General features: G+C 46.3%; 1 protein-coding gene across 4 annotated transcripts in view; it reads right to left on the bottom strand.

The window, feature by feature from the left end:
- AKAP1 (A-kinase anchoring protein 1) overlaps positions 1 to 14622 on the bottom strand; it is a 536294-nt gene that overhangs the window by 196295 nt on the left and 325377 nt on the right. For all 4 annotated transcript variants that reach the window (XM_078679722.1, XM_078679723.1, XM_078679726.1 and 1 more), the window contains 2 exons: positions 9720 to 9897; positions 1978 to 2128 (listed from right to left, as the gene is read on the bottom strand). In XM_078679722.1, the coding sequence (XP_078535848.1) occupies positions 1978 to 2128; positions 9720 to 9897 (329 nt within the window). The remainder of the gene's footprint in view (positions 1 to 1977; positions 2129 to 9719; positions 9898 to 14622) is intronic.

Here is a 14622-nt window from a genome sequence, read left to right as displayed (position 1 = left end):
ACGCGGAACTCAAATCCATAAAACCTAAATAAAGAGGGGATTTTTTAACAATGATATATTTGGCCATAATTAAGTTTAAGTTTAGGCATTGTTCGACAGTTCCTACTTGGCTTCTAAAGCCCAATTGACTACAATGGAGAACATTATTTTCCTCTGCCCAGTTCCTTATCCGTTTAAAACTTGATTCAAAATGCCAATAAAAACAGTTACAAAATATATATATATGGTGGCATTTTCAGCTTTTACTACCGTAATGTGTTACCATGCAAGTGCTGAAAAAACAAGTCTTTATCGATGAAGCATATACACTGTGTTCTTTGTAATTCACATCTATATAAGATAACAGATTTTAATAGGGTGCGCTAAAAACAGTGCTAGGACACAGAGAACTTTCCACATGTATCTAAAACTACACAGTGATATATTTGAAAACAATAAAGGATGTATGCCCATAAACATTGAAATCGATAATTTAAAGAATCCCCCATAAGTTCCTTTTTTCAGCAATATTTATAGTGCAAGTCTCAACCAAACATTTTTATAGCACTTGCAACCTTAACCTCATAGCTGCTATGGAACGTCCAGCTCCAGTGCTGGACGTTCCATTGCGCAGGTGCAGTTCGAACGTTCAACGGCCGACAGCAGCACTAAGGAGGTAGTGGTGCCGTCGGCCTTTGAACGTGTGCAGCACTTAAGGGGTTAATGAGCCTATTTCTAAGCTTTCCTAATGTTTACAGATGAGACAAAAGGTAAAAGGATATTATGAGGCCTAAGATTCTATTGAATACTCCTTTGCACACCTACGGGACAGCAACTCAGATACAGCATATGACAGTACTGTCAAATCTGTGTCTCTTCCTGACACTAGAGGCATAATTTAGAGGGCAGTATGGAATGAAACTTTGTAAATAAATCCAGTCACAGTCCACATCATGCATATCCTTCACTTACAACCACCTTGCATCCACCAGTCCCTGTCCCCCAACCTGCTGGCATCAATGCAGTCCATGGCCGCACCAAAGACCATACTTTTTGGCCCCTAGGAAAATGTTTGCGAGTACTCATGGTGTACATCATCACTAACCATCATTGGCAATGCAAATAGGTCCCAAAGGCAAGACCTACTTACTTTCCCAATGCTTGTTCTTTGGAGGTGACCGCTCTAGTGGGGCACTGTGTTGAGGGGGCTGTACATTACAAGGAACTCAAGAATCTTTTTGAGGACTAGTATGGAGTTAATGAGTTTCCTTCAGAGTCCATTGTTATCAGTCTTTTACAGACTGATAAATCCTCTGGGTAGTCTTACTCCTGAAAATGGATTTCAATTGGAACACTGACGATCTTTTGACTACAGAGTCAAAGTTAACGGAGGACAAAGAAATAGGAATATGCTTTCCCTGGGCCTCTGTACTACCAGATTGTAATGTTCCAAGCCCAACACTAGAAGGAAAGGGTGCGCAAAGTGTATGCTCTACAATCACACATGCCACAAACCAAGAGTATCATTGTTATCGTAGTAAAGAGTGAAGTTAATCTTCCAACTTAAAATTTCACGAATTGATAGCCGTTCAGTAACATGTAGGCAATGAGGCTTTTATTGTCAATTAGTTTAAAGCAGGTACATCTATTATTGGTGCGAGCAAATGTGTGCCTGTACACTTTAGATGAATAATTTTGCAGCAGTAAGAGCAAATGCAACAACAACAATGCAAGGCAAATTTCAGTAAGGTGTTTTGATTACAGAGCTATACAGAAAACTTTATTACTTCTAATGAGAATATGCATTTAAGACTAATGGTTAATATGAGATACAATAACGTGAAATTAGTTAAAACGATAACTCAATTTCATAAGTAAATATCAAAATCAAATAGCCAACTAATCGTAGATTGTGATGGTCTAGCAACACATGCACCAGCATCAACTCATGACATAGGCTTCAAGTTCACTGGCTTTTAGTGACACAAAAATACCCACCTTATTTGTCGAAGGATGTCGACCTTAACCCTCTCATATCCACCATAGTCTACATATCTAATTTCCACCTCGTTGCTATCCTTGTAGAAGGACACCACTTGGGCACGCCACCATGCAGTATCATTGCCAGGAGCAGCACAGATCACCCCAACTGCAGCAACAAATAAATGGCAAAAAAGTTCAACTATTCAAAATTCAGCCAGTAAAAAGTACCTTTAAAGTCATTTGAAATTCTTCTTAGAAAATATTTTTTCTAAGACAAGCTTTATCATCAAAACCATAGCAGTTCATTAGTTGGGATTTTAAAAAATGAACCATCTGCCTGATCTTAAGTAACTACAAAATCAAGGCCATGAGCCAAGCATGAGGAATGTTGAGGGCAGAGTAAGAGCAATTAACTAGGAGACAGTAACATTATCACTTTGTATAGCACCGGTGATAACTCACACTCAATATCATATCCAGTTCTGCAGACAGAAGATGAGAAACACTGAAGGGAACGGCTACAATAAAGGTAATTGTTTACACAAAAGGTTGTATAATGAATAATAGCACACCACTCAGTCGGGATGAATGTAACCTCAATTTAGTGTGTGCGAAGCAGACTGGTGAAGTACACTATATTGGGTAAAAAATTAAAAACACTGTCACTTATGCGCTGCAAACTAGTGTCAATGGGAACAGCGCAGCGATGAAAGGTGGGCCAGCGGGTCAATATACCACTACAGAGGAACCAAAAGCACACTTAGAAGGGAGAGGATGTGGCCTCACGGCTGCAGCTGGCGACTTTGGAGCTAGGGAATCGGGTTCGAGCCTCACGTGATCCGAGTATCCTGTGATTCTAGGCAAATCACGTAATCTCCCCGTGCCTTCCCACGGAATGAATGCATCAGTTTGAACGCAACTGGTGCTCATGTAAAGCGCTCCAATACATTGGGGTCAAGTTTGTGCTATGTAAATCTGCAACAAAAAAAAGAAGGGGGCAAGAATACCCTGCACTTGGGTGCAATGTGTTTCTGTGTATTTTTGGCCAGTGGCCTATGTTAAACCTTCCAAGGGCAAACTGAATGCAAGACATTTTACATATGGCACAAAATCAGTTCATCTCCCAATGGCCTATTTGCCCCTGTATTTATGTGCTATGAAGCGCATGCGAAGGTGCTTTCATTTGAATGAGCTCAAGCCCTTATGCTATTAAGGTATGTCCCTTTTTATTACACAGGCACAAAATGTGGGCTGAGTGTTCCATATTCAACAAGGAGCTACACATGCGGTGTTAACGTGCACTTTCTGTAATCCATCACCAAAGGTTTTACAAGGGAGGACAAAAATCTAGGAGTAAGCCATTCAATGTCCAAATCTGATTTAATGTAAGAATGGGGAATATCTGTGCTTCAGAGTTGGTACGCAATAGGTGTTTTGAGTCGAGGGCATTGCAGTTTTAAACAATTATTTTCACAGAAGGGGGAGCAAACAGATGAAACCGCTTCAAAACAAACTGAAAAAACTTAATAAGCAAGACACAGTCACACATGAATAATAGTCATGAAAAATCAAAGTTCATGATGGATACCAATAAAGGATGCTAAAAACAAATAGGCAAAATAGGTAGCCTGGATGGACTTCTGGTCCTCGTTTATTGCGAATTTTTCTTTTTGATAATCAATTTTATTGAGTTTATGAGGGACCAACACGAGATAAACAATATCAGCCGCTTGTAAAAGACATTGCGCAAGACATTTACAGTAGAACAGCACATCAACGTAAATGAACCCATGGACAGAGAGTAAAATAAAAACTGCTGCACCCAATCCAGTCCTCGAGTGTCCATTAGGAGTGTCAATCTTCCACCACTCCAACCAATTTGCCCCACATTTCATGGAACTTCTTCGGACAGCCTCTGGATTCATACAGGGGTCGCTCCTGCGCGGCGCTCCAATCTATTCCTCTGCGCCAATGCCTTACAGTGGGGGCAACCGAACTCAACCAATTGGCCGCAATGTCCCTCTTGGCCACCATCAGAGCCGTGTTTAGAACGTTTTTCAGCTCTGGAACTGTCCAACCCTTCGAAGACACCCAGAAGAACATTCATGGGGTTGAGGGGTACCACCCAGCCCAGAACCTCAGTGAGTTCCCCCGTTAATGATTCCCAGTAGTGTGCGATTGCAGAGCAGAGCCATACCATGTGATAGAAGTCGGCCTGGGGGTGAGCAAAGCGGGGACAGGATGCGTCTGGTCAAAGTCCAGTACGATGGAGATGCAGCAGCATAAGATAGGCAGTGTGAAGGTAGTATATTTGAACTAGAAAGAGTTGTGCTGATGCTGTGACTGTTTTGAGAGCCATCAGAGCATCCCTCCAATCAGCATTGTCCAGGGACCCAAGCCAATCTGTCTGAGGTGTGATAGTGTGTTAGGGGTGTTATTGACAAGGTTCCAATATATACGAGAGATCCCTCCCCTCCCCAAGTTACCGGTCATAGTCTGGGCCTCGGGCGGGCTGTATTCAGGCAGAGAGGTGCCCTTCGATATGAGAATGGAGGGCATGACGCATCTGCAGGTTCCGATAGAATTGGGAAGTGTGAACTGAGTAACGGGTCTATAGTTGTTGGAATGTGCGTATGTGACTCCCACCCCAAACATCTCCAAGTAGCGAAATGACTAGGAGATCACATGATCTAAAACCCGAGATATTGGCCACCTCTGAGACACGTACCATACCACAGTGGGGTATGTTGAGTCAGTTTATCTGACCAATGGGTGTGTCGCAGCGACACCGCCAGGACAAGAGCACCTCACGAGTGACCTCCGGCAAAGTTAGAGGAATGGTGCACCCATATAACATCCCTTGAATGTTGGCCAAGCCCAGGGAGTCGAGCTCCAAGCAGTATGCCGGGTCAGACCAGCCACCGTTAAACCAGTCATGCACTGTGAGAAGCCGAGTCGCCAAAGAGTAAAGATAGAGATTCGTCATCCCCAAGCCGCCATTTTAGGGGGATTCCGACACTGGGCAAGGGCCAGCTGAAGGCTCCGACCTCCCCACAGGAACTTAGTGGCCATGCTGTCCAGCTCTCCGAACCACGACCTTGGGAAGGAGAGGTGTGTGTTCTGGAGCATAAAGGAATCTGGGCAGAATCATCATTTTAAATAGGGCTATCATGCCCATAGGGTTCAGTGGCAGAGTTTGCCACTTGAGGAGATCAGCCCGAGCCTTTTTCACTAATAGGGTGAGTTGAGGCACCAAGCAAGATCGGGGAGGAGGGCAACCAAGATTCCCAGATACTTGAAGGACTGTCGCCGAAGGGGTATCGATGACTGCCAATCAAAGCACTCATGAATGGTGGAGAGGGACCAGTACGGACTTAGAGTTCAGTCGAAGGCCGGAGGTTTGCTCGAACAGACGCAAGGCCCGGAGGCATCGGCGACCTGATGGGAGTTGGATCTGCTAGAAATAACAGGACATCGTCTGCATAGAGGGCAATTTTATCTTCCTCTACACCGGGCCACCGCCACCCCGTAAGGAGTTGATCAGAGGGGACAAGACAAGCAAAGTGCTCCACTGCCAGCGCAAAGAGGAAGAGCGAGAGAGGGCACCCCTGCCTCGTGCCTCTTCCAATGAGAAAGGGGCGTAGCAGGGCTCTGTTGACTAGTATCTGGGTTCTCGGCTTACAGTAAAGTGCCTTAACCAGGCCGAACAAAGGGGCCCCAAAACCCATCGCTACCAAGACAGCCTCCAGGTATTGCCAATCTACAGAATTGAATGCTTTCTCGAAATCTACGAGAAGGAGATACAAGTAGAGGGTCAATTGTTGTCGATTCGCTAGAGCAAGATGAAGATGTCTGAGGCAGTGCCGGGTGCCTCGGAAGGCATAAATCCGCACTGGTCAGGATGGAACTATTTGACCAGGTAGGGTTATATGCGATTGGCTAGGACGGAGGCGAATATTTCAACCTCTGTGTTAATGAGGTAGATGGGCCAGTAATCAGAGCAATGTTTCGAGGGAGGCTGGAACTTAATGATCACCACTATGGCGGCCATATCTGTCTCAGGGCGGAACGAGCCTTTATCAGACGCCTCCTGGTATACCTCCAGGAGGTGGGGGATCAGTGTGTCCCGGAAAAGACGCATAGAACTACTGCGGAAGTCTGTCCGGCCCAGGCGTCTTACCCGCAGCTATACGTGAAATTGCATCACTAACCTCCTCCGGGGTGACAGGAAGCCTCACTGAGTCACGGGAGGGAGTACTGCCCGTGGTGAAGGAGGTCTGAAAACAAGAGAGGGGGCAGCTGTGCTGAATAAAGAGTGGAGTAGTAGGAGGCGAAGCACCGGGCCACTGCAGCGGGGGCTCGCTGGATCGCGCCATCCAAGTCAACCACCACAGGGATAAGGTTGGCCATCGGATAAGTGGCAGGCGGTGAAGAAGTTTCCCATTTTTATCTCCCCACCCATAAACTCACGCAACGGAGGACCTCCACAACAATTTGGCAGCTTCTAGGGAGGCCTGTTTATTCTCGTCCCTCAGGAACGCCAATCTCCTATCTTGGTGGGTTTGAGCCTCGAGTAGCGCAGCCTGCGTCTCCAAGAGGGTGAGGTTGGAGTCCTGTTTCATACGTTTAGGCTTGAGGTGGCCTTTATCGAAGCCTTGGATGGTGGGCTTCCCATAAGGTGCCAGGAGAGGAAACCAACCCCTGATTAGTGGTAAAATAATGGCGGAGCTCGCTGCCCACCTGTTCCCTGAAGTCCTTGTCCTGGAGGAACCAGGCGTTCAGCTGCCAGATCGGGCGTGAGGAGGCAGGGAGGCTGCCTATCCACATCACCACCGGAGAGTGGTCCGATAGCCCTCTAGGAAGGATGGTGACATCTTGAATTGCTCAGCAATCCATGGCCGGTAATCGAGTCGCGCGTGTGTGGTGGGACACTGATATGTGGGTGTATAAGCGAGTTGTCGGGTGCCAGAGTCTCCAGGCGTCACCAAGACCTGCTCGCCCAATTTGACAGAAGGATAGACTGAGCGATTCTGGGAGAGGAAGAGGTCGTGTCAGTGTCAAGGTCTGGGTCCATTACTGCGTTGAAGTCACCACCAACGACTGTGATCCCTAGCGGCAGGGTGGCAACCGGTGGAGCTAGCGATTGAAGTGTAAAGGTCAGTGGGGTGGGGGGGGGGGAATAGACAGCGATCACGTTCAGAGGTCAGTACCCCAGGTTCCCCTCCAAAACGACGAAACAGCCCCTAGGGTCATGAATTACTTTGCTTACCACAAGGGGAAGACCACGCCGCACCAGGACGGCCACCCCCCGTGATCCCCTGCTGAAGCCAGAGTGCCAGATTCCGCCATAACTATAGTGCGCCAACAAAGGGCAGTGATTGCCTATCAGGTGGGTCTCCTGAAGTAGCAGTATGTCTACAGTGTGATGCTGGGCATACCGTAAGACGGCTGTACGCTTCACCTTATCAAGCAAGCCGTTAACATTCCACGACGTGAAGTGACGCATGTGCTGTGAAGGTATCATCCATGAGGAGAGTGAGAAAAGAACAGGACACCCAGCGTGGGTGACTGGTGTGGATGGAATGGTGCATGTGCGAGAGGAAGGGGAAGCAGTTCTACATGGCCAGGTCTGGCACGTCTGTCATGTAGCTGGGAATGTACGCTGGTATGGTACACAAGTAAAGGAACAAAGTCTATGGTGTAGCGCGGGGTGTAACGCAGGACCGCCGTGAGCTGGGTCTTATCCAACAAGCTATTAGCTTTCCAGGGCATTATGTGGAGTAGCGCCTTCTCTGGGGAACCGTCAAACAAGGAGAAAGCGGTGAAAGACAGAACCTCAAGCGTGGAAGGCCGATGTGGGTGCATTTCTACAGCGCTGGGTCGCGCGTTCTTTTCTTGCGGCTGGAGATGCATGCTAACATAATAAACTAATGAAACAACAAACACAAAACGAACATGAACAAAGGCCCCTCCCCCCCCCCCCCACCCTATACTTCATTAACAGCTTGGGGATGGGGAATCGAGGAGGACCCCTCCTCCTATCAGGATGTTCAGTGATAATGTTCAGCAGGCAATAAGGCAAAACAAGTTGAAGCACAGCCGAAGGGTTGCAGAAACTGGCCGGGACCAGAAGATCGTATTGGGCTCAGGACGGTCCCATGTGAAGAAGCGGGCTACGGGAGAGGTCCGTGTCCCCCAGATCCAACAGCGGTGAGCGAGGCATGGTAGCCCCAGGGTCCAAGCAGCTCGAAGCCCCAGGCGCAGTGCAAGTGTCTCCAGGGGGCGTTCCGGACGTTGGGTGATGAGTGACCTACTGGTGAGTCTGATCGGGCACGTCTCTGGCCTTGCCTCCTGCACAAGCGTTTACCTTGTGGTTGCAATGCAGGCATGGCTCGGTGAGAGCCTCCAGTGCCACCCCGAGGCGACGGACTCCGGGTGGCGCGTCTTGCGTGGTGCTCTTCCGTTACCCATGTCCAGGCCTCTTCAGGGGAATCAAAGAAGTGTCCTGTTCTGAAACACAACTCTGTGGCGGGCCAGGAAGAGGAGGTTTAGGGCACGCATCTTTTGTTTGACCTCGCCAAAGGAACATGATCGTCTGACCTTCATATTGGAGGCGTCGCTGTTTGCGGGCTTCGGTCAGAATGGAGTTCCGGTCCCTAAAGTGGAGGATAAGCAGTATCGGCCTATGGGGTGTACCCGGCTGCGGTTTGGGCGCAGGCATGTGGTGCGCCCGTTCAATTGCGAACCACTGGGAGAGGGAGCCTTTGGGCATCCATGAGCGTATCCAACGTTCGGTAAAGTCTGCTGCCCGGCCTGGCTCCGCTCCTTGCGGAAATCCCACCAGGTGGAGGTTGTTGCGCCAGGACTAGTTTTCAGCATCCTCGGCCAGTCATTGAAGCTCCTGAGTAAGAGTTCGGAGGCGACCAACCTGGTCTTTAAGTTGGTGGATATCAACCTCTACGGTAGAGAGACTGGATTCTGCTTCCTTAATCCGGGACGTAGCATTGCGGAGTTCTTGCCGCCGAGTATGGATGCCAGCCGCAAGTCAGGGCACGAAGGCCGCCGCCATGGGGGCAAGAACACCTCAGCAGCGCGGCTAGCTCTGAGCAGCGGCCCACAGGGAGTCCTGCGGCTGAAAATGTGTGACAGGAGTTGCGGAGATGAAGCAGCACCCAGGTACAAGGCTGGATGGCTGCAGGGACATGGGGAACTTGGACAGATTTCGGAGGGGTCCGGGAGCACTCTTAGAGCGCGTCCGCCATGTTGCACGCCAAGCCCCCTCGTTTCTTATTGTGAAATTTGAAGTTTCTATCAGTATTTTCTTTTCTGGACTCTTTACGCACAAAATAAAAAATTAGACAGGAGGCCATATTTACCAAATTTGCAATATGTGATGTATCTCAGTTAAAGTAAACTTTTTAAATTGTAAGGTCTATTCAAGAGCATTTAGAACAATTTATTGAGTCTGAACCGACATCATGCTATTAAACTGCAGAAACAAACTTGTGTAAATACAGTTGGACTTGGTGGCCTGTACCCACGCACATAATCAAATTGTTTCTAAACAGTAATCACCACAGACTCGGTTTGTTCAAGAAGCGTTCAACACAAATGTTACCCAAAAATAAAATGCTAATTTTATCCACAGGGGAATGACAAAAACTTAAGAATCCAATTCTGGTTAAAAGTAGTAACCCAAAACCTCTGCAGAAGATTCATTAACAACAATAACCCTTTATGAACTGTTAGATACTTACCTTCCACTGGGGTTGGTAAAACTGGAATTCCAGGCTGGGAATAACACAAAAACATCTGCTGGTCTAAACTGCGTAAAGCATGAAAGGTAGGATGTGTATGTTGCTGCACAAACATATGTCCAGCATTGACAACGTTCACTACAATAACCTCCACGGTGACACCATCTGGGAGCATGAGCTAAAAAAAAAAAGCAATTGTTAACTTTGATATAACCAGAACTAAACGTCAAAGGTTAAGACACAACTTCACCTGTTTAACCTAATGTAAAATAGGCAGGCACTGAGTGGTGAAAACTGTACAATTACAATTTTTAGAAGACTTTTTGAAGATGGTCAGAGCTTGCACATTACAAGAGACCATAAGCAAGTAGCTTATCCATTTTAGGTATGTACATTGTACACTACAAAATTCAGGAATACATGCCCACAAAGCAAAGCGAAAAAGCATGACTGGGTGAGTTACCCGCACATGAAATTGGGAAAGGAAAATGCTACTTACCAGTATGCATCTGTTCTTGACATGTAGAGCTGCAGAGAAGTACACTTTGCATTTAATGGCCATCTGGTGTTGGGCTCGGATGCTTGCACCTTGTTGTCTTGGAAGAAGTCTTTTGTAGTCCCGAGATAGGTGACTCCTCCCTTGGACGATAGTGCGCATGGGCATCCACTCCATCCTTCGATTGTTTTTCGCCATGATAGGAAATGATGGATGAAATAGAAAAGATGTCCATGAGAATGTATCTAAGATAATACTGGAACAGATACAGGTCTGGGGTGGTGGGTGGGCGTGTACTACTCTGCAGCTCTACATGCCAGGAACAGATGCATACTGCTAAGTAGCATTTTCCGTTCGAGGCATGAGCTGCAGATAGTACACTTTGCATTGACTGTGCAGCATTGTCTCCCCTAGCGGTGATCACCTGTATCTGTTGCAGTAGTTCGAAAAAGTGTTTTAAGAACACCTTGGCTTACAGAAGCTTGTTGCTTAGCCTGCACGTCAACACAATAGTGTTTAGTGAAGGTGTGTGGTGTAGACCATGTTGCTGCTTTACATAGGTCATCTAAAGGGATGTTTCCTAAGAATGCCATTGACGCCCCTAGTTTGCGGGTTGAGTGCGCTCTTGGGGGGATTTGTTAATATGCGTTTAGCCTTTTGGTAGCATATTTGAATACATTTTACTATCCACCTTGCAATCCAAGGTTTGGAGATGGAGTTTCTTTTATGAGGTTGTGAGAAGGCTACAAACAGTTTTGTTTTTCGAAAGGGTTTTGTTCTGTCAATGTAATAAAGTAGTGCTCTTTTGACGTCTAGGGTATGAAGAGCTCTTTCTACTACAGAGTTTGGGTTTTGAAAAAACACTGGTAACTCCACTGATTGGTTAAGATGAAATGCAGAGATGACTTTGGGAAGGAATTTAGGATTTGTTTTGAGAATCACTTTGTTAGGATGTATTTGTAAGATTGGTTCTTGTATTGTTAAAGCCTGGATCTCACTTACTCTTCTGAGAGATGTAATGGCGACAAGGAAAGCTACTTTCCATGTGAGGAACTGAAGTTCACATTTATGTAGTGGTTCAAATGGGGGACCCATTAGTCTGGTAAGAACAATATTTAAATTGCACATTGGAGAGGGTGGTAATCTGGGTGGAATTATTCTTTTGAGTCCCTCCATAAAGGCTTTAATCGCAGGTACTCTAAAAAGTGACACGTCTATTTTGTAAATAAGCAACAAGTGCTGCTAGGTGTAATCGTATGGATGAATATGCTAGATTACATCTTTGCAAGTGTAGCAGATAGAAAATTATGTTTTGGATAGAAGCATCCAACGGATTGGTTTGATTGTTATTGCAGTAGATAACACATCTTTTCCATTTTGCAGGGTAAAAGGCTCTAGTAGTAGAGAGTCTGGCTTCCTTAATGCTGTTCATGCAGTCCGGCGGAAGGTTAAGATAACCGAACTCTAGGACTTCAGGATACAGATCGTTGATTTGGATCGGGGTGCCTTATTTCTTCATGGTTCTGCGTTAGCAGTGTTGGGGAGAGACATAGTTTTTGATGTGGAACTTCTGAGAGTTCCAGTAGTGTTGTGAACCATGGTTGGCATGCCCATGTGGGAGCCACCAGGATCATTTTGAGAGACTGTTGCCTGAGCTTGCGTACTACTAGTGGAATCATTGGGAGTGGCGGAAAAGCGTACGCAAATCTGCCTGACCAGTTCATCCATATTGCATTGCCCTTGGACAATGGTGAGAGAACCTGGCGGCGAAGGTTGGGCATTTTGAGTTTGTGTGTGTGGCGAACAGATCTATGTCTGGTTGACCCCACATTTGGAAAAATGGTAGAAGAAATTGAGGGTGACGTTCCCATTTGTGTATCTGCTGTGTCTGCCGACTTAGCAGATCCGCCATCGGATTGTGAACTCCTGTAAGATGTTCAGCAAGCAGGTATATGTTTTGTGGAATGGCCCATCTCCAAATGTTCTGTGCGAGTTAGGAGAGCTGCAGAGAATATGTGCCTCCTTGTTTCTGAATGTAATACATGGCTGTCATGTAGCCCATCCGGACTAGGACAATTTTGTTTTGTAGATGTACTTGGAATGATTTTAATGCTAGAAAGATTGCTAGCAATTCCAGGTGATTGATATGGAGCACCTTTTGTTGAGTGGTCCATTTCCCTTGAACTGTATTAGGAGATGGGCTCCCCAACGGGTGAGTAATGAGTCTGTTGTCAGCACTATCTGTGGAACTGGTTCGGGGAACGGCCGCCCTTTGGACAGGTTTTGTGTGTTCCACCACTGCAGAGAGCAATGTGTGCAGCTGTTCACCAACACCGGATCTGTTAGTTGCCCTTGAGCCTGGTTCCACTGATGTGCTAGACATTCCTGTAAGGGACGCATTTGAAGTCTTGCATGAGGTACGATAAAGATGCAAGAGGCCATCATTCCTAGGAGTTGCATCAATACCCTTGCTGGAAGGGAGCACTGTGGCTGAAATTTGATGACTAAGGACTGGGATATGCCAGAGCCTTGGAGGTATCTATTGTTGCTCCTAGATACTGATGTATGTGAGAGGGTTGAAGATGTGACTTGGTGTAGTTTACTGTGAATCCCAAGTCGTGTAGCAACTGGATGGTTTGATAAGAATGATGAACACACTGGTTGAATGACTTTGCTTTTATTAGCCAGTCGTTGAGATACGGGAAGACATGGATTTGTGGTCTTAAGTGTGCTGCTACCACCGCAAGACATTCTGTAAACACTCTGGGTGCGGTGGTCACCCCGAATGGGAGGACTTTGAACTGGTAGTGTTGTCCGTCCACTACGAACCTTAGATACTTCCAGTGAGCATGATGTATGGGAATGTGGAAGTAGGCGTCCTTGAGATCTAGTGTGGCAAGGAAGTCGCCTTGTCGCAGCAGTGGGAGCCCTTGTTGGAGAGTGATCATATGAAAATGATCTGACTTTATAGATAGATTGAGGGGTCTGAGGTCGAGTATTGGTCTTAGAGTTCCGTCCTTTTTGGGGATTAGGAAATACAGCGAGTAAACCCTGTTCCTTGGTGTATTAAGGGAACTGGTTCTATTGCTTGTTTTTGAAGCAGTGAGAGAACTTCTTGTTTTAAGAGTGTGAGATGTTCTGTGTACATTGGACGCTGCTTGGGTGGTACGGTGGTTTGGTTTGCTGTAGGTTCTAGGCAGTAACCATACTAGATAATTTGTCTTACCCACTTGTCTGTTGTAATGGAGTTCCAGACAGGTAGAAACTGTGATAATCATCCCCCGACTGGAGTGGAATGGTCTGGGGGAGTGGAGGGAAGTCATTGTTTATTAGCGGGGGAGGTGTGAGTGCTATTGGTACATCGGCCTCTGCCCTTGCTGTTTTTTCCCCTATATCCTCCTCTAAATTATCCTTTATTGGGGGATGTTTGAGGAGTGTTTTTGAAAGAAGAGGCGTTATCTTTTTTAATGTTTTTGGATGCTCCTCTATAAAAGGAGCGACAAAAGGAACTATGTGTGGATGGAGACTGTAATGCTCCCATTAATTTAGCAGACTGTCTTTTTTCATTTTTTCGAGAGTGGTATCTACAGCCAGTCCAAAAAGTTGTTGGTGATTGAACGCCTGGTTGAGGATAGTTGTTTGGACCTCCTGTTTAAAGCCTGAAATGCGTATCCAGGCATGACGTCTGAGTAGCACACTAGTGTTAATGGACCTAGAGGCTGTGTCGGCTACATCAAGGGCACACTTGATTGAGGAGTTCGTTATTAATTTGCCTTCCTGAATTAGGTCATTTGTCTGAGTTTTGTATTGATCGGGTAAATGTTGTAATAGGGTTTCTAATTGGCCGTAGCGAGCCCTATCATACCTAGAAAGTAGTGCTTGGGTGTTGGCTATGCACCAGTGATTGGCTGCTTGAGCAGCAACTCTTTTGCCAGAGGAATCTAGCAATTTGGATTCTTTGTCCGGAGGTGGTGCATTACCGGAGGTTTGTGAGTTGGCGCGTTTTCTAGCATTGGATACTACAAGTGTGTCTAGGGGTAGTTGTCCTCTGATGTATACAGGGTCATCGGGGCGGGTTTATATTTTTTATCAATTCTAGGATTGAGAATCCTAGCTCTCACTGGGTCCTTAAATATTTCAGGGGCATGTTTAATGACTCCTTTAACCATTGGCATCATCTGTACAGTTTTTTGTGACTTCAAAGGGGTCTAGAAGGAAATCCTCTTCTGCAGTGTGAAACGCCATGGTAAACAACAGCCGTATTAACAACCTGTTCAAAACCGATATCATCTGGGGGAGATGGTTTTGTTTGGTATGACTGGGGATCTGGGAGGTCTGGAGGATCTATTGGGCCATTAAGGTCGTCCCAAATCGGGATCATTATCAGGTCAGAGAAAGAGTCATTGT

The sequence above is a fragment of the Lissotriton helveticus genome, chromosome 3_1 (assembly GCF_964261635.1).
Source record: "Lissotriton helveticus chromosome 3_1, aLisHel1.1, whole genome shotgun sequence".
NCBI lineage: Eukaryota > Metazoa > Chordata > Amphibia > Caudata > Salamandridae > Lissotriton > Lissotriton helveticus.
The sequence above is the reverse complement of the archived record's forward strand: the minus strand, read 5'-3'. Positions and strand labels throughout refer to the sequence as shown.